Below are 23,329 nucleotides of genomic sequence, written 5' to 3' on the forward strand. Positions count from 1 at the left end.
ATTACAGGAAGGTTAAAGGTAGAAAGGGGTTTCAGTAATTCGATTATTTGGTGTAACCAAAAAGATGACTGAAACAATTGCTGAAGAGGGAGGAATGAAAGGCTGAATGGAGGGAGCAGTGGAGTTGAAGAGCCTGAATGCATCATGAATAGAAACTCTTATTGCTTATTTCTGGAGGCTGGTGCACGAAAACATTTTTTGCTGACTGTGGTCAGCTCACACCACAGGCCAACCCTCACGAAACACTCATCAACAAACACATATTGCACATGATGAGAAACGGGTTCATGAGGCAGTGGTGTGGAGTTACAGCGTGGAAGAGGAACGCAGGTGGGGTCTGTGGTCAGTAATACAGAAGATGTCATCGGCACAGCACAGAGGAAAACAAACCTCAAAGGAGTAAACTGTGAAATCTGAAATGGCTTTTGGCTGTACAATAAAAGTCATGACATGTACATTTATTCAGCTGAGCACTTCAAATGCAGCAATTTGCGGTAAAAGTTTGTCATACATTCGAAAAATAAGGTACAGTACCACACCACAAGTACCTATTATACTTTATACTGTATGAAACATAATTTTCTTTATGGTTTGAATTTTTATTTAAAAGAGAATAGTTTTGAAGGTTGCTGTGTACAGCACAGCACTGCCATTGTCATCATAATGTAAGAGACGTTGGTTCTAGACTGTTTGAAGTCGTGTCTGTCAGCTCGCTGACACAAAGTTTTGTCTTCTAACAACTTCACAAAGAAAAGACACCAGATTGTGAGTAAATGATGTTGCAACTCAAGCACAGTGTTTGAATACGATAAGGCTTAAAAATTGTAGGAAAGGACAAAAAGAAGGAAAAAAAGCATCTAGATTGCCAATACTAAATGTACTGTAATGTAATGTAAATATTACTAAATATAACTTACATATTAGTATTATGGCTTTTAGTATTAGTATTGTGTATTAGTAACTGATTGTGAATCAAAAAGCTGTTCTAACATGCTTGACAATTGATTGTCACACTAATAATTACAAATCATTTGTCTTTCTCTGTACGATTCCATTGTGTCATTGCTTTCAGATGAATCAACACTGCCAAGTTATTTGGTTCTGCTTATCAAGTTGGCTTAAAATGTGCCCACAGCTCTGCTGCGGTGTTAGGTTTTCTTCTTTAATCCCATCTCTTATTTCAGTTATAATACCAATTCAGAACATGTTATCTCAAAGTGCTTTACATAGAAAGCAAAGATGCTCTGTGCAGTCATGTTCAATTTAATTCATTTATAATCAAAATCTTTCCGCTTGAGATTCAAAATCAATTTGAATGAAAAACAAAAAACAGTGTAGCTTCGGAATCCATGGAATAACATTCAATATGCTCATTCAGATATTTATTTAATATAAGCAAAAATAAAATTTGAAACTTTTTTTGTTTATTATTGTTGCTTTGTTATGATTGGGTGCCAGTTAACTTTATGAAAACAACTCAGATTCAAATAATGTTAACTTAGCTGTGCTTTAATAGGATGCTATATAAACCACAACATGTTGAGTTTAACTCACGCTCCACATTGAATGATATTGCAGGGTCACAGTAAACACAGCAGGTTCTGCTTATCTGCAGAGAAACCGCATGGAAACTACATGTACAAACAAAGCTGAAGTTATACTATGATTTGTAGCTTCATAGCTTCATAGCGAAAGGGCCACAACTTAATCAGATGCTACGAACTGAAGGCTAGCTTCAGGTTCATGAGGTAGAATGTGATGTTGAGATTTAGTTTTCGAAATCAGTACAGCCTACAGTACATGAAATGAGTTACTTAATTTTGTCTTTGCCTAACGGATCTTATGACCTCATGGCTGAATTTAGGGTAAATCTGAAATATACGATATTTCAATATGTCGATATATTACTTTCTATCAGAAACAAAAAATATAAAATGATTTCCTTCACATTTTTTATGTCTGCTATTTATGATTCACTATGACCTAATGATGCCGTTTAAAAATAACCCTTTTTTTAAAAAACAAGTATAAATTGATATTATTTTCTATTTGTGGAAATGATGTGTTGCCAACAGGTTGCTCCACAGTGTCCTCTTTTGGACAAACTGTGCAATGTCAACACTCCTAAGATGATGAATGGATCTTTTCTTTTCCACATTTCAGCTTTCTATTTCATTTTTTTTCTTTTCCTTTAATTTATCAGCCATTATATTCCCAGTACTGATACATGGTTGATAACAGTCGATAATATTATTAAATCTGTTAAACTCTTCATAAAATTACTTTGTATGATATTTTAACAAACAGGAAAATAGACCTCTAGAGCAGGGGTTCTTAACCTTTCTGACCTTGGGGCCCAATTTTTTCAGTACAGAGTGGCCCGGGGCCCATTAAATATAAACACTGTATAGCAGGGGTATTCAACTAAAACTTTAAGAGGTCCATTTAGAGAAAATTTACTCAAGCGAAGGTCCAGAACCTCATAATATATATATATATATATATATATATACTATATATATATATATATATATATATATATATATATATATATTATGAGGTTCTGGACCTTCGCTTGAGTAAATATTTTAATTAAGTTTTAATTAAGTATATATATATATATATATATATATATATATATATATATATATATATATATATATGTGTGTGTGTGTGTGTGTGTGTGTGTGCCTGTGTATATATTCAAGTAGCCTCATAGTTGTATCAACATCTGCATCTGACTGTTATATTAAAAAAAGTACATATTTGCCAATTAACATGTTTAACTTGAATTAAACATATTTTTTTCTCTTAAAAATAAAGTAGATTTTATTTTATTTTTCAAATGCTATCTTATTTTATTTCTCTACCAGCAGTTTGAATTTCCCCTTTTCTTTGTTAATTGTCTCAACACATTTTTATACTAAATTAATATAAACACATCTTAACAATTTAACAGTTTTGCAGTTTTTCTTTCTTCCCCTCTTATAATCTTATGCCCCCACTTTCTGTTGTTCAGTGAGAGAACTGAGCTCTAATTTCTTCTGTCAGGACTTTAAATCTGGGCTGGATGGTGTCAGGTTCTCATATGCATGTGGAGGTGTTCATTGATGAGCCTGAAACGATATTTAGTTTTAATTATGTTCACTGTGGAGAAAGCTGCTTCACAGCTGTATGTGGACTCAAACATGGGCAGGATGTTTTAAGATGGTCAGTTTATTTTTCTGTGACTTCAGTTCAGACTTGAGTGGATATGTTTGATGAAAAACTTTGTGTTTTGTTTCAGTGGCGTTTCACTTTCGCACTTTGAACGCCACGGTCTCTGAACGTATGAGACACTGGTTTTGTCCCAGTGGGAAGACTGAACAGGATGAATTTGTCCATTCCGGGTTGCATATTTAAAAATACAGCGAGGACAAAACTTAGTTTGATTTTACTTTAAGTTATTTACATTAATAAGTTGTCAGGACTCAGTGTGTCGGGATTCATCCGAGCCTGATCAGCTGCGACGGGCACAGCCTGCACCGCAGCTCTCTGGTCGCGCTGCAGCAGTTACTTTCCGATGCTTTTTCGAAAGCCCGAACAGTCCAGTCCAGCAGACACGACAGCCCACGCATCTACATCTACCATCCTTCAGCAGTAACGACGGAGCCCACCGCCCGAGCGGCAGCCTCAGCCGAACTCCCCGGCCGCGGGGACGCGCCGGGATAAATGATCACGCCGTGCTCGCTTGCTCTGGGCGCAGACCCAATTAATCGATCCCTGATCCTGGCGGATCTAAACCTACTCTGTGCAAAATGAAGGATTTTCTCTGTAAAGACACACAATTTCTCTTACTATTACACGTACAGCTAGCTGAGTGTCTTCTTCTCCTCATTTGGTTGGGAGTTGCTATGCAGTCCCGCGGCCCTCGCGGCCCACACGTACAAAACTGAATTTTTTTTGGCGGCCCACTAGATGGCGCTCGCGGCCCAAGTGTGGGCCGCGGCCCTATGGTTAAGAATCACTGCTCTAGAGGTTGATGTGATTTTTTTCTTCCTTTTTTAGGAGTTCTTGTGGCTCTAGTGGCCTTTATTAGAAAGTAGCTTGAGGAAACTGGGAGGTCATGCAGCAAAGAGTCTACCGGGCTCCCTGATATGAACATTGTTGAGGCTACAGCAATTGAGAGGAAGTTGAGCTTTAGCTGCAAGTTAAAAGACAGGGCTATACGGTTTAAGACTTTTTTATGTCCCCTGATTTAATGGCGGGTTCATCTCCACAGCTGCCTGCAGTGAAATTAGCTCATGAGTTTTTTGTTTGTTTTACCCAGGTGTTTTTATGCGGTTGAGTTTATACACAAATAATTATGTAAATTATATAAAAATTATCATGATTATGTCAAATAACTATCTTTGTAATATTATGTTACAACTGTCAGAGACTTCATGTAATTTGTGCCTGTGTTGACTTCATAAAAGCCTTTTTTGTAGTTAATACTGTACATAAGAAAGAAAAATGCAACTTGATATTATGTAGCAAAGAGTTCTTTATTTATTGAAAATAGAGAACAAGACCCATGTTTGTTCTTACTTTCTCACCATGCAACCTTCTTTGATGATTTTACTGGACTGCTGTCTATCATCTGTGTTGATTTTGATTGTGTAATTGTTAGGGACATCCATGTCAATAACCCTCAAGAAATATGGGCAAAGGAATTGTTTTCTGTTTTTGATCATTTTGGATGGACCCAACATGTGATGGAGAATGCACTGTCTGACCATTCTTGTGTTGTCTTTGAGTTTTATTAATGTCAACAGAAACGTCCAGGCAGAAATCATCAAGAAACACTACATAGGTGAAAATATCTGTGAAATGTTTTTTTTTTTTCCGGATGTATTCCGCCTTATCCCACCTCTACTCACCTTAGCTAATGAGCTTGTGGGAAAATTAAAAGGAAAAAAAGTATTAAATTACTGTTTTGATGTCTTCCCGTCCAGTTTCCGCCACATCACAGCACTTGTACAGCTCTGACAGCTCTAGTAAATGTCCTTAATGACATCCGCTCCAATACGGATAGTGGCAACATTTCAGTCTTGATCTTACTGGATCCCAGTGCTACCTTTGACACGGTCGACCATAACATCTTTATCGACCAGTTGAAAACTGAGTGGGACTTTCTGGCACAGCACGTGGAACTGGTTGGAGTCCTTTCTAAAAGAAAGGGAGTGTTTTGTGTCTTTAGATAAATACAAATTGGAGCTGACAAAAATAACATGTGGAGTTCCTCAAGGTTCAATTCTGGAGCCTCTGTTGTTTAACATGTTGTTTAACATCTATATGGTCCCACTCGCTCAAATTATAAAACAAAAAAGACCAAAATGTGTAACCATAACACATGACACACACATCTATATAACCATCTCACCAGGAAATTCAAACATTGATCAAATGTATTGATCAAATTAAAAAATGGATGTGCCAGAATTGTCCTTGAGTTAAATGAAGACAAAACAGAAATAATAGTGTATGGAGCTAAGGAAAAAAGATTAATTGAAGTGAAGTCAACTTATTATCACGTAAAGAACATATCAAGGATTAAAAGACTTAGAAAAACTTCAGTAGACTGGATGCTGTTCTAAAGGGTGTCCCTAAAAAATCCTTCAAACAGCTGCAGTTAGTTCAGAACACTGCTGCCAGAGTCCTCAAGACCAAGAGAGTTGACCATATAACTCCAGTTCTTAAAACCTTGCACTGCCTCCCTGTCTGTCACAAAATAGATGTTAAAATCCTGCTGTTGTTTATAAATCTCTGAATGGTCTAGGGCCAAAATAAATCTCTGATCTCCTGGTCCATCACAAAGAAACCACAACCCTCAGGTTGTCAGCATCACAACTACTTTCTGTATCCAGAGTTAGAACCAAACACATTGAGGCAGCATTCAACTTTAATTCTCCTCACCTGTGGAACAAACTCCCAGAATGCATCGGGGCTGCTGAAACTCTCAGTTGCTTTAAGTCAAGGTTGAAAACCTTTGTATTTACTGCTGCATTTCAGTAATCCACCATAATGCAATACAACCTTTTTTTCTTGCTTCTAATTTGTTAAATTCTTTTCAACTTATATCTGTCTGTCTTTAATTTCTGCTTTAATCTTTGTAATCTTTTTATGTAAAGCACTTTGAATTGTTGTGTACATAAAATGTGCCATACAAAGAAACTTGCCTTGCCTTGCCTTATGTGAACAAGAGACACGGTAGTCCACAATAACATTAATGCAGAAAAAATGTATTAATCCTACAGCTTTTTCTGGACTGGACTGGAAAATATATATTCGGTAGTGAATATAGAACCGTGTGTTGAGGAAACAAAATACAATTTGTTTGTCATGCAAAATCGAATGCACTCTTCACGGAAAAAAAAACCAAACAACCACTGCTTCGTGATGCATTACCATACATCTCAAATAGTCTTGAATAAGAGATGTGAGGAGAGAAAAAAGCATGTCTGTCATTTGAAAAGGGCAGGCATATCTCTGAGCAATATGGTATAATTAAACCATTTGGGAATAACAGCTGAAACATAATTTGGCTGGTTACAGGGTTATAGAGGGGGTCAGGAGTACCACACTTTGTGCTTTATCTCCTCTTCAGGGTAGTGAAAACATCCCAATGCTCAGGTCAGTTGTATTACGCTTTTGGCCAATGAATGAATTCAGGAGTGGGCGTACAAACAATGGCACGCTCCGAGACACAGAGCACAGGATCTTTGCTGCCTGAGATCAGACAGACAGACAGCGGAGCTTGTGGCAGAGTGTGCTATGAAAGCCTGCCAACTAATTGTGTGGGCGAAAGTGGGCTGTAAAAAAGTCTGACATTTTATTTCCCTTTTGCAGAGGCAAGCAGGAGCAGTGCATACAGTATAGGGCTGGGCGATATGGACCAAAAGTCATATCTCGATATTTTCTAGCTGAATGGCGATACTCGATATATATCGATATTTTTTCTGTGCCATAATTGGGGTTTCCCCCAAAGCATTATAGCATAGCATCTCTGTTAGCTTCATCTTTTTCTGAGGCAAACCCTTAAAAATTCAGTTTTAATACAGTGCCTTGTGCCAAATGTCACACAGGTTCCTTTATTAACAGAGGTCTGCACAATATCAAAATGTATAAAACAAATGAAATAAAAATAAACTGCCTGCATATATAGAATAAAAATGCTTCTTGAATAAAATAAAACAAACGTCCCTTTCCTGCATAACAATTAAATTAAAATACCCTGTGCAATTAATACAATGTAGACAGTAACAGGCAGACTTTTCCACTGAGGTTGACAGTTGTGCAAATGACAAAACATTTGTGCAAATCGCAAATAAAACATTCAAGTCAATTTGTCACAAAATAAGCTATATCAAAATCGTAAAAAAAAATAAAAATTTTTTTTGTTCTCGTACCATATCGCGTTTGAAAATATATCGATATATCGCCCAGCCCTAATACAGTATAAGGTATCATGTTTCCTGCACACTGCCTTTTGTCTTGCCTTATAGGGATGTCATAGTTTGCATAACTTGACTTGTTGGAGAAGTTCCTATTGAATAAATGTAAGAACCTTTGTGCATCTTTTTTTCATTTTATATATGTTGAAAATGTGCAGTGCATGTTGTCTGTCTACATATGTGGCCCTGTGATAGACTGGCAACCTGTCCAGGGTGTACCTTTGCTTCTTGCCTCTAATGAGCTGGGATAAGCTCCACCAGACCCCCGTCACCCTGTACAGGATAAAACGGGTGTAGAACATGGATGGATGGATGGATGGATGGATGGATGGATGGTCTCAGATTTGGGGTTTGAGTTTTTGAGCATACTGAAATATAATTTTGTTAATGTGTATTTACCAATACGCTGCCTCTCTCTGGTTTTTTATTCACTGCAGGCCGATTCAGCCACCAGCTTCCTGCGTGCAGCTCGTTCAGGCAACTTGGACAAGGCTCTGGATCATATCAAGAATGGAATTGACATCAACATAGCTAATCAAGTGAGACAGTTTCACACACACTCTCTCACTCAGCTTTCACTCCGCAAACACATGTTTTTCTGCGTTGGTTGAGGTAAAAACAATTCCGACCATAGTATTTTCGCAAAAACAACACATATAATTGTGGTTTATGTTTAAAAGAAAGTATTGAATCAGCATTCGTAGTACTCGCCTAAAATAACAGCTCATACTACAATGCCTTATACCAACACTTTCTTACACTAAATTAAAAGGAAATGAATGCATGTGGGAAAAAATTAAACTATGAAGCAATAAAGTATTTTACAGCATGCACATCCACACTTTTCATTCACGATCACTTTGGATGAGCAACTCAAAAGAAGAATTTAAGATATTAATGAAAACAGCTCTAGCAGAAATGTGTTCATGGACCTCTTAACTCAACACTGTGGAAATGTAAAAGGCTGCGTAGGCTTAGTAGGACAGTCATAATGATGAAAAAGGCAGAATAGAGAATCATAGTTTATTTCATCCCTCTGAGTTGACTGTGCAGACTTTAGTCCTTAGATGGATGATAATCTGTGATTTCATTGTCCTCCATGGATTGCTGTTTCACTGAATCAGCAAATTATGTAAACGCAAAGAAGGAAAATTAAAGATTCATACCTCCCACACCCCTTTATTCTTTCCATGTAAAGTAGTGTGCATGAATAATTGAGTATATTAGCTTATAGTTTCATAAATCTACCAGCCGTACTGCCTGCTGTTTTACATTGTATTCCATTAAGACTGTAACATAACAAATCCAGATTAAATATGTCATTCTAAACAGTTGCATACAAAAGGGTCAGAACATCAGGCATCTCGATGCAGAATGACAATGAAACAGAGGAGTCTACTGATACTAAAGCAGAGAGGATGATACATTCTAGTAGACAAAACATTGGTGTTACCACCGCTAATCTTTGTTTGGGCAGAGTACTAGTGTGCACCTGTAGTTTGGGTATGTGAAACCCTTTTCTCCCATCACAGTATGCTAAAAACAACAGGGTAAATTGTTCATTAGTATGTGGTTATATTCAGGATGTTTGTAGAATGGGGCTATGTAAATCTGAACCTTAAGAATGGACACTCTGCTCTTCCTTGTTCCCCAGCAACGGCCTCTACAGTTGTGCCAGGACCTCTTGGCATCACAAATCAAAGCAGAAAGTCGCCTTTAGCTTCAGTTTTTATTGTGTCAGTGTATATGATAAAACTACGCATCTTCTGTATTAATCTTCAAAGTGTCATCCACACAGAAAAAGAGACAGAAAGCAACAGTGAATACAAGGAAAACAAGGTCTGCTTGTGAAACGGCTGTCATGTTTGTAATCCTGTGACTTCCTTCCACCTTTCCTCTTGCCATGTTGGGAGGAGTTTACCTTAAAGTCCAATGTGGTGTTTGCTGTGTTTGTCTTATAAGTCCCCAGTTTCCACAAGGAAAACTGGTGTCCATTTCAGATAGGACATGAACTTTGACAAAAGTACACCCTGCAAACGTGGATGGGATTGCAACAGCATGACAAGTTAAGTTAAAAGAGCTAAATCAGCTCTATTATTTGAAGTAAAGGAGTGTAACAGTTTCATTTAGGACCAAAACAACATGATCTAAAGCAGTTTTAAGTGACATGGGAATATGTTTTTTCAGGAAAATGGCACTTACTGTTAGCCTGGTGGAAATAAACTAATCAAAATAAATTGCTGTTTTAATCCTCTGACAAGACTAAGAAATGCATTTCCACTTCGGTGATGGTGTGGGTAGGGTCCGTACAGACAAACCATGGTCATTCCAATTTTGTATGTAAAGAAAAAGTGTACAAGGCAGAAAGAGGAAACCATCTAAGCACTGATCCAGTTAAATAAAGCAGGGGTCATTAACCTTGGTCATAAGTCGACTGCTCCGCAGACACAAATCACATGACTTTGGTCCCTAATTAAAGTTTACACCCCTCAGCATCTAATAATATGCTTAGGGTTGATTTAAATCTGAAATGTTTCCTTAAGAACAGTTAATAGCTGAGTCCTAATCACAGTTAATAAGATAAACATTGATTTCATGTCATACTTACAACTGCAGTCAACGTTTTGAATAATGTTTAACCTCATTTTTTTAGTTTTTTTTTAATTTGGAACTAAAACAAGGTCAGACATGATATTATTACGTGGTTTATGACATTGTGTACCAATAACATGTCCTTGCTATAGCCACACAGCTGTCAGCCATAGTCTTTCTCTCTTCCTATTTTTACCTGCATTTATTGACCTTCCGTGGCTGCAGCCTTATCTTTGTCATGCGTACGTGCATATAATTGTGAAAGGTGAGTGTTTGTGGTAGACGTCTTCTTGGGCGCTGGAGCTAAAAGAACAAAGACTGATTCGTTCAGATAGCGTGTAACTGTCACTGATACATGGTGTGTTTCCTCTTACTGTGTGCATGCTTGCAGAGGGAGTGCAAGCTGCTGGAAATGACTGACACTGCAGTATGATGAGAATCATGAGGACAGTCTGGATCGCTGTGACTCCTTGTGGTCAGACTGGTTACAGCAGGAAGACTGCAGCTAATTCAGCCTGCATCCAGACGCTTATAAAGAGATAGATGGACAGTCAGAAAGTTGACAGCCTCTAGTTTGATCATGCGTGTCAGAAATTGTGATCCTTATGCGTTCTCCGTGTTCTTGCCATGTTCCAATGCTCACAGCGCCATGACACTTAGGATGTCTCTTTCCTTTGCTCCTCCTAACTTTCTCTCACTGAATTGTATGTTTTAAATCAGGTGGTTTATAACATAAGCTAGGAAATGCATTCACCTTGTTTCTTGTTTGTTTGATCTGCTCTCACTCAGAACGGTCTAAACGGGTTACATCTGGCCTCCAAAGAAGGTCATGTCAAAATGGTCCTTGAGCTCCTACACTCTGGCATTGAGCTGGAAGCAACCACCAAGGTAGTCTGCCCTTCAGTATGTGTGCACTTTAACTTAAATGAATAAAGCATCCTACTTTAACTCATCATTTTAACTTTAGATTTTTTTTTCTGGAACTAGTCCACCAAAATTGGATGATCTGTTCAACAGATCCAAATATCTTGCATTCATTTTGTGTGAGCTTGTCAGTGTCGTCTTTTTTTTAAGTTTTAGAAAAATGTGCTGCTTTTGAAGTTTTTTTATCTTTCACAGATTGAGTTTGAGTTATTATCTTGTGTAGCTCTGTTTCAGTGTTGAGATGTAAGTGTGAAGATCTAGGTCATTAGGCTGCCATAATTGTCTCCTCATTCACTTTAATTTCCTCCTCTCATCTTCTGTATGGTTTTTTTTTGTGACCTCCAGAAAGGGAACACTGCTCTCCATATTGCAGCGCTGGCAGGGCAGGAGAAAGTGGTGGCTGAGCTGGTCAACTACGGTGCCAATGTTAATGCCCAGTCACACGTGAGTCTCCACAAACCGTAACGGAGTAAAGTGCAAATGGGCCGGGCCGGTGTTTATGCATTCATATGTGCATTTTTCTGTTTTCTGTTTCCATTCTAAATATGACACATCTGCTTAAAAGGCTGTAACTTATGTGTAACTGTACAAAATGTGTTTATGACCAAACAGAAAGGCTTCAGTCCACTTTACATGGCAGCACAAGAGAACCATTTAGAGGTGGTCAAGTTCCTTCTTGAGAACGGCGCCAATCAGAGCCTCCCAACTGAGGTACGTGCTTTTTTTTAAACCAGCTCCTTTATAGTTACCATTAGGGGTGGGTATTGGGAAGGACCTCACGATACCAAACGCATCACGATACTTGAGCCACGATACGATACACATTGCGATATCCCGATTATGCGATATCCCGATTATTATATTCTACATAGTTCACCGAAAAATTTAAAAATGCATTACACATCTTAAAATCCAAGTTGTATATATGTACATCAGATGATAGTGATGGATCTTAAAATCCGAGTTGCACGTTCATCAGATTATAGTGACAATTCATGGGACAAACTGAGTCAAAACAATGTTTTATTATAACTATACAAGCTAAAGTTACAACTTATTTGTATATGTTTTTCATATTATTTACATCATATGAAATTAACATTACATTTAGTATGAGGTTGCTTTAATTATGTGGCAAATGATAATAAACACAAGAAAGATGGGAACTAAAACCAAGGACAGGCACAGTGATCAGTCAGTATAGATATAAATCCATAAATAAATAAACCTCTATCCATTATTTTTCATTTTTTAAGGACAGGCAATTGTGTTATATAAAAAATAAATTATAAAATGAAATAAAACGTGAAATAAAACCTGAGCTCAGTGCAGGGCCCTCCCAGGGTTGGTAGAGAGTGGCAATGCCCAGGACTGTCACTTAGGTAGGAGCACTGGGTGATATAATGGGAAAAAATCGGGGATAAAAAAAAAAAAAAAAAAAAAATTCAAAAGTAAAAAAAAAAAAAAAAAAAATCGATATTCACATTTTGAATATCGATATTGAATCGGCTGGAAAAGTATTGCGATATATTGCCATATCGATATTTTTGCCCACCCCATAGTTACCATGCTATTAATTTGTCCTGATCAACCAAACTGATATGGATCCCATCAAACATCAGAGGTGTTATGTTGCAGAGTCAGAACCGGATTCATTGAAGTCTAGTCAAGCACCAGTCACAGTTCAGTGAGGAGAAACACAGATCAAGGATATCGCACCTTTGATTACACCTTCTTCTTCTCTCTTCTGTCTATCTCCTCCGCTTGTTTTTGCGTTTGTCAGGATGGCTTCACGCCCCTTGCAGTGGCCCTCCAGCAGGGCCATGAAAACGTTGTGGCACTGCTCATCAACTATGGCACGAAGGGCAAGGTCCGCCTCCCTGCCCTTCACATCGCTGCACGAAACGACGACACACGGACCGCTGCGGTCCTCCTGCAGAATGACCCCAACGCTGACGTACTCAGCAAGGTGTGGCCACGTTTACTGAGATCACGTTTATCCTTGTTATAGTACACATGTTGCAAAATGACCTTCATAGAGATTAGAAAAATACAATATGTTGCATGAATATAAAAAATTAAACAACTGCCAAACAAAAAATAGATTATGGTTGTCTAATTGCTTATGAATTTTAGCGTGCTCTCTAATTTAAATATTCCTCTCTTGTCCTTTCCTCTACAGACTGGTTTCACACCTCTGCATATTGCAGCTCACTATGAAAACATGACTGTAGCCCAGCTGCTGCTGAACAGAGGAGCTAACGTCAATTTCACTCCCAAGGTCAGTTCATCTTAGACTTAAAGTGAGCAAATAAAAGACATCAAAGAACTATGTGCTTCTCTTTTATGCTTTTACATATAAACAGGAGCGTTCATGATATTTTTTTTTCTTGTTTTTCTTGTATCAGTAACTGATTTATTGCCTCTGCTTCTCCAGAATGGTATCACACCTCTTCATATAGCCGCCAGGAGGGGCAATGTCATGATGGTCAGACTGCTGCTGGACAGAGGAGCACAGATTGATGCCAGAACTAAGGTAGTCTAGTGTTCAGCCCCACTCTTCACTGTTCTGCATGTTCTCTCCACTGCTTTCAGTGGTGTTTTATGTGGGAAACAACAGAAATATGTTATTGCTTATTCTGAATATCATCCAATTATTAACTGTATTGTTGTATTCCCTGCGGATTGGCCCCTTATTGTATCACATGTTAACCTCGCCTCTCTCTGTCTCTCTCTCTGGTCATCTCTTCATAGGATGAGCTGACTCCTCTCCATTGTGCAGCCAGGAACGGTCATGTTCGCATTATTGAGATCCTACTGGAACACGGTGCTCCCATCCAAGCTAAAACCAAGGTAGAGGACTTTCAGTCACAAAGGCTGTAATCTAAATGTGCATCTTGACTTAGCGATTCTCAAGTCATTTTGAATAGCAGATAGAATGAATCCTATTATTTGATCAGCTATTAATGCATCCCTTTAGTAGGATGTTAATCCTAAAAGATGATCTGCAAGTAGTTTTAGCGAGGTGTATTGCATACATCTTCCAGTGAAGATAGGCTATTAAAACAGAATATGAAGCATAAAATTGTGACCCGAAAGAAGCTAAAGGTGTATAAAGTGTATCTTTCTAGAATAAAAGCATAACAAAAAAACAAGAGAAAAAGAAGCACCCATATGGAGATTTTTGGTATGTAGGGGCTGACTCCAGCAGGCCATGTGTGATGTTTTTCAGTCATAAGAATGTTTTGTTTTTATCATTATCATTAGTATCATTAAGCAAAATTTCTTATGCGTAAGTGGACAAACCACCTCTGGTATCCACTCTGGAATTATTTGGCTGTGTTCTACGTATAAGTTGATGAAAACACCACAATTCTTCGAGAATGCCCACTTTTCTCCACCTTACTTTATTTTTCTGTCCTTTCTTTTTCTTCCCAACTCTTCTTTTCACTTAACCAACAGAACGGTCTGTCCCCCATCCACATGGCAGCTCAGGGGGATCACATGGACTGTGTCAGGCAGCTACTGCAAGACAACGCTGAGATTGATGACATCACGCTGGACCACCTCACCCCGCTTCATGTAGCAGCTCACTGCGGCCACCATCGCATGGCCAAAGTTCTACTGGACAAAGGGGCAAAAGCCAATTCTCGAGCTTTGGTGAGTAGCCATTATCAATTTTATGTGATGAGAGACTCCATGTTTCTTTGTTTGGAAAGCCGAATAAAATTCTAGTCCCATCTTAAACTATTTATTCTTGTTGAGCACTTAACAAGCGCTCAATTACTTAGTCTAACTGCCCAAAAGGATTCCTCGCAAGGGCATTAAACATCACAAAAAACTTCAGAACTAGCTCTGAACCTCTTTCTCTTGTGTCACTAGAATGGCTTCACCCCTCTTCACATTGCTTGCAAAAAGAACCACATGCGGTCGATGGACCTGCTGCTAAAGCACTCTGCTTCCTTAGAAGCCGTCACAGAGGTGAGATGACGTCACCACGAAGAAAAAGGTTTGAACATGATGTGATGGTTTCACCCAGAAGAAAACACATTTTTGTGCCTCATTTTTGTGCCTCTTTTGCAAACATCTGAGATGAGGTTTTTAAGTAAAACATGTTTAGTTGGTATTGCTGAGCTTATACTAATGAATATTCCTCCTCAGATATTTGAGTTTTGATCATGTTTCTTGTCTGTTTCTAGTCTGGTTTGACTCCTCTTCATGTAGCAGCATTCATGGGCCATCTGAACATAGTGAAAAACCTGCTCCAAAGAGGGGCTTCACCTAATGCTTCCAATGTGGTGAGGGCAAATTTTTTCATCTAACAACACAACAAGCTCATAAATGGTTCTATTTTATTTTTGTTTTCATTTAAATCACTATCTAGCATTACCTGGCAATGCTTACTTTAGACATCATTTGATATCATTTCTTTTTAACTGTTACAGAATTATCTGAATTGATAAACTGATCAAATGATGAGTAAAAGTGAATTACAAAACTATGACTTAAAGCGGCACTACGTAACTTTTCCACCTTAATATCATATTTCCAGAGTCATTGTGATGGTACATCAACTTCCAACAGGTTTAATGAACCTCTCTCATGGTCTGGGGGGGTCTGTATCACCTTCACTGGCACTATGTAACTTTGAGTAGCATGGTAGGAACCCTGCCACACTAAAAAACTACAAATTTTTACGACTTTGACTGCTTTACGGCATACGTCACTTCCCCCTCCTTCCCGATTCGCAGTCGAGATGAAAATGGGCGGGGCTTGGAGCGCAGCTCCGCAGAAGCTGGTAACCCGTTGCTGCGTTGTGGCTGCAGCAGCTCCACACAACAGACGTGGGGAAAAGATCGCTAATGGTTTAACTTTTCACCGCTTTCCTGCTCGGAGGCAGAACCACGCAGGCCAAGTATCTGACATAACAAAGTAAAACAGTGAAAGAGTCGCTGGCTCGTTTGGATCGCGGCTGTAACGAGTCCGACCAAACATAACGTTCCTCAGTAAACAAACAAACGCACACAGACGGGCGTCTGATCAAAACACGGGTTTATTAAACCACAAACAAACACTCACAGACCGGGGTCGGACCATTCAAACGGGTTTTATTCCCCACTTCTCCAGCTAAACGCAGTTGTTGGTCAGCTCTCTGCGGTGCGATTAATTTTGTTGAGGAAAAAATATTAACTATTTGATTTGTAGCCGCAGAGGAAAAAAATAATCTCACGAGGAAAAAAAAATATTGCTCACGCCTCGGAGCCTCTTCAAAGCAGTCAAAAAAAAGAAATGAAAAGTAAGAGTAATACAAAACATGTACTGTATGTTGTACTATTAAACTAATTTATTGAAACACATGGCGAGTCAAACATTTACCAAAGCAGCTGCAAAACACTCCTAAACAAGGTAGTAAGACGTGGGTTGTGCAGAACTGCGGCAGTAAATCCTTCTAAAGAGTGCAGCTCCGACGAGGAGCTCCATTCTTTAGTAGGGATTTCATATGGATCCAGACCGTTAATAATCCTTATTTTCTCCATATACCGCTCCCTGGCTTCCTTGTTTAAGGTATCCCGGAAAATTCCAGTTCCTTTCCAGCAGTTTAACATCTTTTTTTTTGCGTTCCGTCTGTTCACTTGGTGAAACAGAAAAGCGTCCCGTCTTCTCTCAAAACAAATGCACGCGACGGGACAGGAGTTTTCCTGCAGTACGCGCTGGTGCTCATGGGAAACGTAGTGTTCTTTCTGGTAAAGCATTACCGCTTTTGTCCAAAAGATGCCGCCAAACTCAGAAAAGCTGAAAGTTACGTTGTGCTGCTTTAATACATAAAATAAACATTTTATTTTCTGCATGTACCAGACTGTTTACATATCGACCCTGTGCATTTTCACAAAATATGTAATTAATGAAAAACCCATTCAAACGGAAGTGAGTAGCTCCTTGATATTATCTGCATCAGAAAGTGGAGACTCCCCTCCACATGGCCTCCAGAGCAGGACACTGCGAAGTCGCTCAGTTCCTGCTTCAGAACGCAGCACAAGTGGATGCCAAGGCAAAGGTATGAGATGTGAACTTTTCTTTTTTTTGTACTTTAATAAAGTGACTATGATCTGAATAGTTCATACTTTAGTATAGTTATCTTTTACATCAAATATGATTCAGGTTGAGATTGCAGTCTTTTATTCAGAATATGGTGCCTAATTGGATTTGGTTTATGTCAGAGTACTGTTGTCCATATAAACACACTGCCTTTCACAGAGTTAAATAAATTAAGTCCACCTCAGGTTGATAATAAACTTTTACGTGGTTCTTGGTTAGTTATCTTTTTTACCGGTAAATTCCTTTCCACAGTATTCAAATGTCTTTTTCCATGCGCTTTGCTGTTATCCAGGACGACCAGACCCCCCTACACTGTGCGGCTCGTATGGGCCACAAAGAGCTTGTCAAGTTGCTCCTGGAGCACGAGGCTAACCCCGACTCAGCCACCACTGCAGGTCACACACCCTTACACATTGCTGCACGGGAAGGACACATCCACACCATTCGAATATTGCTGGATGCTGGAGCACAGCAAATCAAGATGACAAAGGTAGAGTTTTTCTGCTTATTTTAATTGAGTAGGTATTACATTGGCTTCCATGACTTTTCTTTGTTTTCCTTTTTTGAGCAGAAAGGTTTCACTCCCCTCCACGTGGCCTCTAAATATGGAAAGGTGGATGTTGCAGAGCTCCTCCTGGAGAGAGGGGCCAACCCCAATGCGGCTGGGAAGGTGAGTCAGACAGCAACCACAAAACAACAAAAGCGTCTTTCCAAGGCTGTGAGGAACAGTCAGTTCTGCGTAAAAGCTTGATCTCACTAAGATAATTGGTTTTATCAGCTTGCAGGTCGATTACCATAGTTTGTGTCTCATATATACATGTTTCGGTGTGGTTTTGTGTATGCTCCTGTCTACGGGTGTTTAAATGTTCACATGTACGTGTGTATGTGGTTGACAGAACGGTCTGACACCCCTTCATGTGGCCGTCCATCACAACAACCTGGATGTTGTTAAACTCCTGGTCAGCAAGGGAGGATCTGCACACAGCACTGCCCGAGTAAGATGCTCACATAAATGTGTGCACATGCTCATACAGGGAAACCTACACAATATGCTAAACTCACTGCTGTCAAATCAGGGTCTTCCACACAATAACCAATAAAGCTATCTTTGTACTGACAAACGCTCTTTCAAAACACCTTTCCATGTTTTTTTTAATCTGGGGGTTGTACACAGACTTTGTTAAGAGGACCAGTGAACATGGAGGTGTGCGTTTGTACATCCTCGTTTCTTTCCACAGAACGGTTACACTCCTCTGCACATAGCGGCCAAGCAGAACCAGATGGAGGTGGCCAGTTGCCTGCTTCAGCACGGGGCATCACCCAACGCTGAGTCCCTCCAAGGCATCACACCCCTCCACCTAGCATCGCAGGAGGGACGGCCAGACATAGCGGCCCTGCTCATCTCCAAACAGGCCAATGTAAATCTGGGAAACAAGGTAGCCCACTTTGGAGTGGATCTAAATGAAGCTTTTCGTCTTTTTCATCATGCAATTTAGGAATAAAAGGTTTTGATACGGGATTATTGGACTATATACAGTCCTTACAGCACAAGATCTAATGTCTATGAGGAAAATCATTGCTTCTTTTTTCTGTCTTTCAGAATGGACTGACCCCTCTGCATCTTGTAGCTCAGGAAGGTCATGTGGGCATCGCTGACATGTTGGTCAAACAGGGAGCTTCTGTTTATGCTGCTTCAAGGGTAAGTTACACCGCCTTCACTGATGCAAAGTGAATTGATAGTTGACATAATGACACAAGAACAATATTCAATACAATAGCTGGCAACGGTCAAGAATGAGCCACAAGATTATAAAATCTGAGGCCATATGATTTCAGTCCAATAGCTCCTTTGCTGTCTTTCCTCTATTCACTAGCTTTTCCAGCCCCCTTATCTTGTTATTTCTCGTGTCTGTATTTTTAGATCAAATTTGTGATTTATTTGTTGTCACTGAATGTTCTTTTTTAATTATTACTATCATTTATAGCACTTTGGTCAGTTTGGTCAAATTTTACTTACTTACTTACCCTCGCAAGATGGAACTATTTTTTTTTCTTAATTTCATAAAAAACATGCATTTTATCAAATGTATGCTGAAATATTTCTCATTTAAAGGAGCTTGAGGCTCCTTTTAAGAAATGAGACTCTCTAGCGCCACCCTTCACCACGACGGCCGTTGGGGGTACTGCAGCCAACAGCGAAGCCGGCACGGGAGAATGGGGAGAACGCGCATGCAGCGTCATGTGACGTCACATCTGCAGCCCAGCGCGGGAAATTCGGGACCGAATTGCAGCACATTTTGCAGCACACAGCCTGTTCAAGGCAAAGGAGAGATACACTAGAGGGCTCATTCTTTTGGGTTTGGAACGCTTCACCTGACATTATTACTAGAAAACTTAAAATGTATACGGATTTTTTTCATAAATCTTGCCACAATCCGGCCTCAAGCTCCTTTAAATGGCTTTGTTTTTAATTAGCTTTTTTCAGGTTTGCTATTTCTCTTTTGCATGTCTTTACACATGTGTACATGAGATTCAGACCATTCTGTTCAGAGGCGTCATTAAAGTGTCTTTCATCATGTCTCAGATGGGCTACACGCCCCTTCATGTGGCCTGTCACTATGGCAACATCAAGATGGTGAAATTCCTTCTACAGCAGCAGGCTCATGTGAATGCTAAAACGAGGGTAAAACTCATTAAAAGTTGGGCCTTTGTAAAATCGTTTAGTTTTTTTTTCTCTTATCAAACACTGCTTTTTTGCCTCTTCTTTTGACACATACTTTAATTTTATCCCTCCAGATGGGCTACACCCCTCTTCACCAAGCAGCTCAACAAGGCCATACCGACATTGTCACCCTTTTGCTAAAACATGGAGCACAGCCAAACGAAATTACTTCGGTGAGACACATCCCTTTCTGTCATTCGCAGTTATGCAAAATATTTAGCATGGCGAGGAGGAAGAGACATCGAATGGTACTCCAGTAAATGGCTCTTCTGTCAATGCTTGTTGCTTGTCTGTCCAATCAAATGTTGGTGAAACAAATAGATATTAATATACATAAAAAATGTTGAATTGTCTTAGACACAAACAGACTTTACATGCTATTGTGCATAGAAATAAGCACCAATAATATGATTGACTTTCACTGGAAGAAAAAACAGGAATAAGGACGAACGCTTTCCATATGAATAAAATAACACAAATTGTGTATTTTATATTTGAAGTCCTAGTGGAAAATTTCTTGTCTGTTTTATTTAAGTTTTGTGCACCTGTGAACTGTAAACTTGTGTTTTTTTATTCTAAAATGTAGAAAACATATCTATTTGAATGTTTTTAGTCATGGTCATCACATTTATATGTACAGAATGGAACATCCCCCTTGGGCATCGCGAAGCGGCTGGGGTACATTTCTGTCATTGATGTGCTGAAGCTGGTTACCGAGGAGTCTGTTTCCACAGTGAGTAATGCATCATGCACCATTTGTGCCAGTGCATGAAGAAAAAGCTCTGATGCATTATATTGTTGGCGTTCTGTCGACTACCTTTCTTTTATTAATGATGATCTACTACCCCACCTGCTTGTAAATTAATCCAGAATATTCTTCACAGATCACCACAGAGAAGCATCGGATGAGCTTTCCAGAAACAGTTGATGAGATTCTGGATGTTTCCGAAGACGAAGGTATGCTTCCTGATTTGATCTTAAACACATCAGTTGCATAGATTTGATTTTTCCTGGGGCAGCACGTGGCTTGGTGGTTAGCACTGTAGCCTCACAGCAAGAAGGTCCCCGGTTCGACTCCCAGGCCCGGCAGGGGCCTTTCTGTGTGGAGTTTTCATGTTCTCCCCGTGCTTGCGTTCTCTCCGGGTACTCCAGCTTCCTCCCACAGTCCAAGAACATGCTTCTAAATTGCCCCTAGGTGTGAGCGTGAGTGTGCATGGTTTAGGGCTGGGCGATACGGACCAAAAGTCATATCTCGATATTTTCTAGCTAAATGGCGATACTCGATATATATCTCGATATTTTTTCTGTGCCTTAATTGGGGTTTCCCCCAAAGCATTATAGCATAGCATCTCTGTTAGCTTCATCTTTTTCTGAGGCAAACCCTTAAAAAAACAGTCAGTTTTAATACAAAGCCAATGTCACACAGGTACCTTTATTAACAGAGGTCTGCACAATATCAAAATGTATAAAACAAATGAAATAAAAATAAACTGCCTGCATATATAGAATAAAAATGCTTCTTGAATAAAATAAAAAAAATATCCCTTTCCGGCATAACAATTACATTAAAATACACTGTGCAATTAATACAATGTAGACAGTAACAGGCAGACTTTTCCACTGAGGTTGACAGTTGTGCAAATAACAAAACATTTGTGCAAATCTCAAATAAAACATTCAAGTCAATTTGTCCCAAAATAAGCTATATCAAAATCATTAAAAAAAAAAAAAAAAAAATTGTTTTTTTTTTAAATCGATATAAACGATATATTCTCTTACCATATCGTGTTTGAAAATATATCGATATATATTAAAATCTCGATATATCGCCCAGCCCTAGCATGGTTTGTGTGTTAATATGTGGCCCTGTGATGGACTGGTGACCTGTCCAGGGTGTAACCCCTGCCTCTCACCTGAAATGAGCTGGGATAGGCTCCAGCAGACCCCCGTGACCCTGCAAAGGATAAAGCGGGTATAGATAATGGATGGATGGACTTTCAGCTCTGATTGGTTACTTTACTAGAAGAAGACTGCATGGGAAGTACACTGACTTATCAAAGTAACAATATGAATTTAAATGCATATGTGTGTGGCTCTTGATAACACCGTTTTCCATTTGTTTTGTAGGGGTTGCCCAGCTAACGTTAGGTAGGATAGTGTGTTTCTCTGCCTTGTCTGCTTCGGTGGCTCGTGAACTCGTTCTTTCATTGCAGTTTCACTCTCAAATTTTTGTCCGTTTGTCACTAATTATCTTTCTAATCAGTTATTTTCTCAACTTCAGCCCTGTCTGCTGTTCTCTGTGTTTATATATTCAGTCATGTCTTTTCTCCTTTACTTCTCGTTCAGAAATTTATGTAAAAATGGTGTGTTTTTCATCAGCATGAAATCATAACATTTTTCCTTTCACAAGCATTGGATGTATATATGTTTGTGGGCTTATTATTGACGGAATTCCAATATTTCTGCATATAAAATCAAAGTTGCTCCCTTACAATTCAGTATTACTGTTCCTCTTGCCCTTTACAGCCACATGACCTGGTTAAACAGTTGCTGTGCGGCTGCAGTACACTCCTGAAAACAACATGCACAGTTGCTGTTTATAGTCATCTCTCTGTTTTACTCAATTTAAATCAAAACCCTACCTGTACCCCCTATAATCCTTATTTTAATCAAATTTTCAAAGCATTGTCACAGCCAAGCTTCATTTTGCAAACGTTTATGATCTACCTTTTTCATGTTATTATTCATTCCCTCTTTAACTTGTTTTTATGGATTTCCTGAGCAGCTTGCATTGATGGATGTTAAACTGTCTATAAACATCTATGTCTTGTTAAGTGATGTCTTCATGTTACTATTCTTGTTATGATTTTTATTTCAGTGTCATTCCTATATAATAATTGAGATATTTTCTCCTACACAGAAACAACCATCACCACATGTGATTTCATCTTTAATGGGCATGCTCACTAAAAAAAAGCTGTCACCAGGTGCCTTGCAGTTTGCTGTCCATGCAGTGTCCTCAACTGTGTTAATACTCACTGTCTTACCAGTCCTCTTATTTCACTCCTTTGGTTTCCATTGGCTCTGGTTGTTGTTGTTGGTTTTACTCCATTGCTTGGACTAAAATATCCACAGTGGCTGTGTGGCCGTTTTATTCTGTGGTTTCATAGAGGTGAAAGGATGGGAAGGATGGCAGTTTAACAATTCGCTTTCACTTGAAGCCATTTTATGTAGCAGTACCACTTCTGACCAAACGGGGCCATATAGATATCCTGTGTTGATCCAATTACAATGCTGTGCTAATGAGGGGAAATGGTCCAACATGTTTTGTAATACCTCTTTGTCCCATTAGTGGTACACTTGTTCGTGTCTTACCAGGGGCTGACTCATAAACTCTCTGGTGGTATGCTGTCCCCATGTGGTCAGATGTGGTATTGCTACAGAGTGGCTTTAAGAATAAAATTGTAAAAAAAGTGAATATTTGTTTTTGGAATTGAAGTGCAGAGCTCAGTCTTCAAAA

General features: G+C 39.1%; 1 protein-coding gene across 5 annotated transcripts in view; it reads left to right on the forward strand.

Moving 5' to 3' along the window:
- LOC133455370 (ankyrin-1-like) overlaps positions 1-23,329 on the forward strand; it is a 105,081-nt gene that overhangs the window by 41,582 nt on the left and 40,170 nt on the right. For 4 of the 5 annotated variants that reach the window (XM_061734361.1, XM_061734362.1, XM_061734364.1 and 1 more), the window contains exons 2-23: positions 7,913-8,014; positions 10,857-10,955; positions 11,337-11,435; positions 11,604-11,702; positions 12,775-12,960; positions 13,174-13,272; positions 13,429-13,527; positions 13,746-13,844; positions 14,454-14,651; positions 14,874-14,972; positions 15,191-15,289; positions 16,948-17,046; positions 17,380-17,577; positions 17,659-17,757; positions 17,984-18,082; positions 18,326-18,523; positions 18,688-18,786; positions 19,672-19,770; positions 19,884-19,982; positions 20,450-20,542; positions 20,694-20,766; positions 21,937-21,957. In XM_061734361.1, coding sequence (XP_061590345.1) covers positions 7,913-8,014; positions 10,857-10,955; positions 11,337-11,435; positions 11,604-11,702; positions 12,775-12,960; positions 13,174-13,272; positions 13,429-13,527; positions 13,746-13,844; positions 14,454-14,651; positions 14,874-14,972; positions 15,191-15,289; positions 16,948-17,046; positions 17,380-17,577; positions 17,659-17,757; positions 17,984-18,082; positions 18,326-18,523; positions 18,688-18,786; positions 19,672-19,770; positions 19,884-19,982; positions 20,450-20,542; positions 20,694-20,766; positions 21,937-21,957 — 2,455 coding nt within the window. The remainder of the gene's footprint in view (positions 1-7,912; positions 8,015-10,856; positions 10,956-11,336; positions 11,436-11,603; positions 11,703-12,774; positions 12,961-13,173; positions 13,273-13,428; positions 13,528-13,745; positions 13,845-14,453; positions 14,652-14,873; positions 14,973-15,190; positions 15,290-16,947; positions 17,047-17,379; positions 17,578-17,658; positions 17,758-17,983; positions 18,083-18,325; positions 18,524-18,687; positions 18,787-19,671; positions 19,771-19,883; positions 19,983-20,449; positions 20,543-20,693; positions 20,767-21,936; positions 21,958-23,329) is intronic. The other variant, XM_061734363.1, reaches the window with a different exon arrangement.

The sequence above is a fragment of the Cololabis saira genome, chromosome 11 (genome assembly GCF_033807715.1).
Source record: "Cololabis saira isolate AMF1-May2022 chromosome 11, fColSai1.1, whole genome shotgun sequence".
Lineage (NCBI taxonomy): Eukaryota > Metazoa > Chordata > Actinopteri > Beloniformes > Belonidae > Cololabis > Cololabis saira.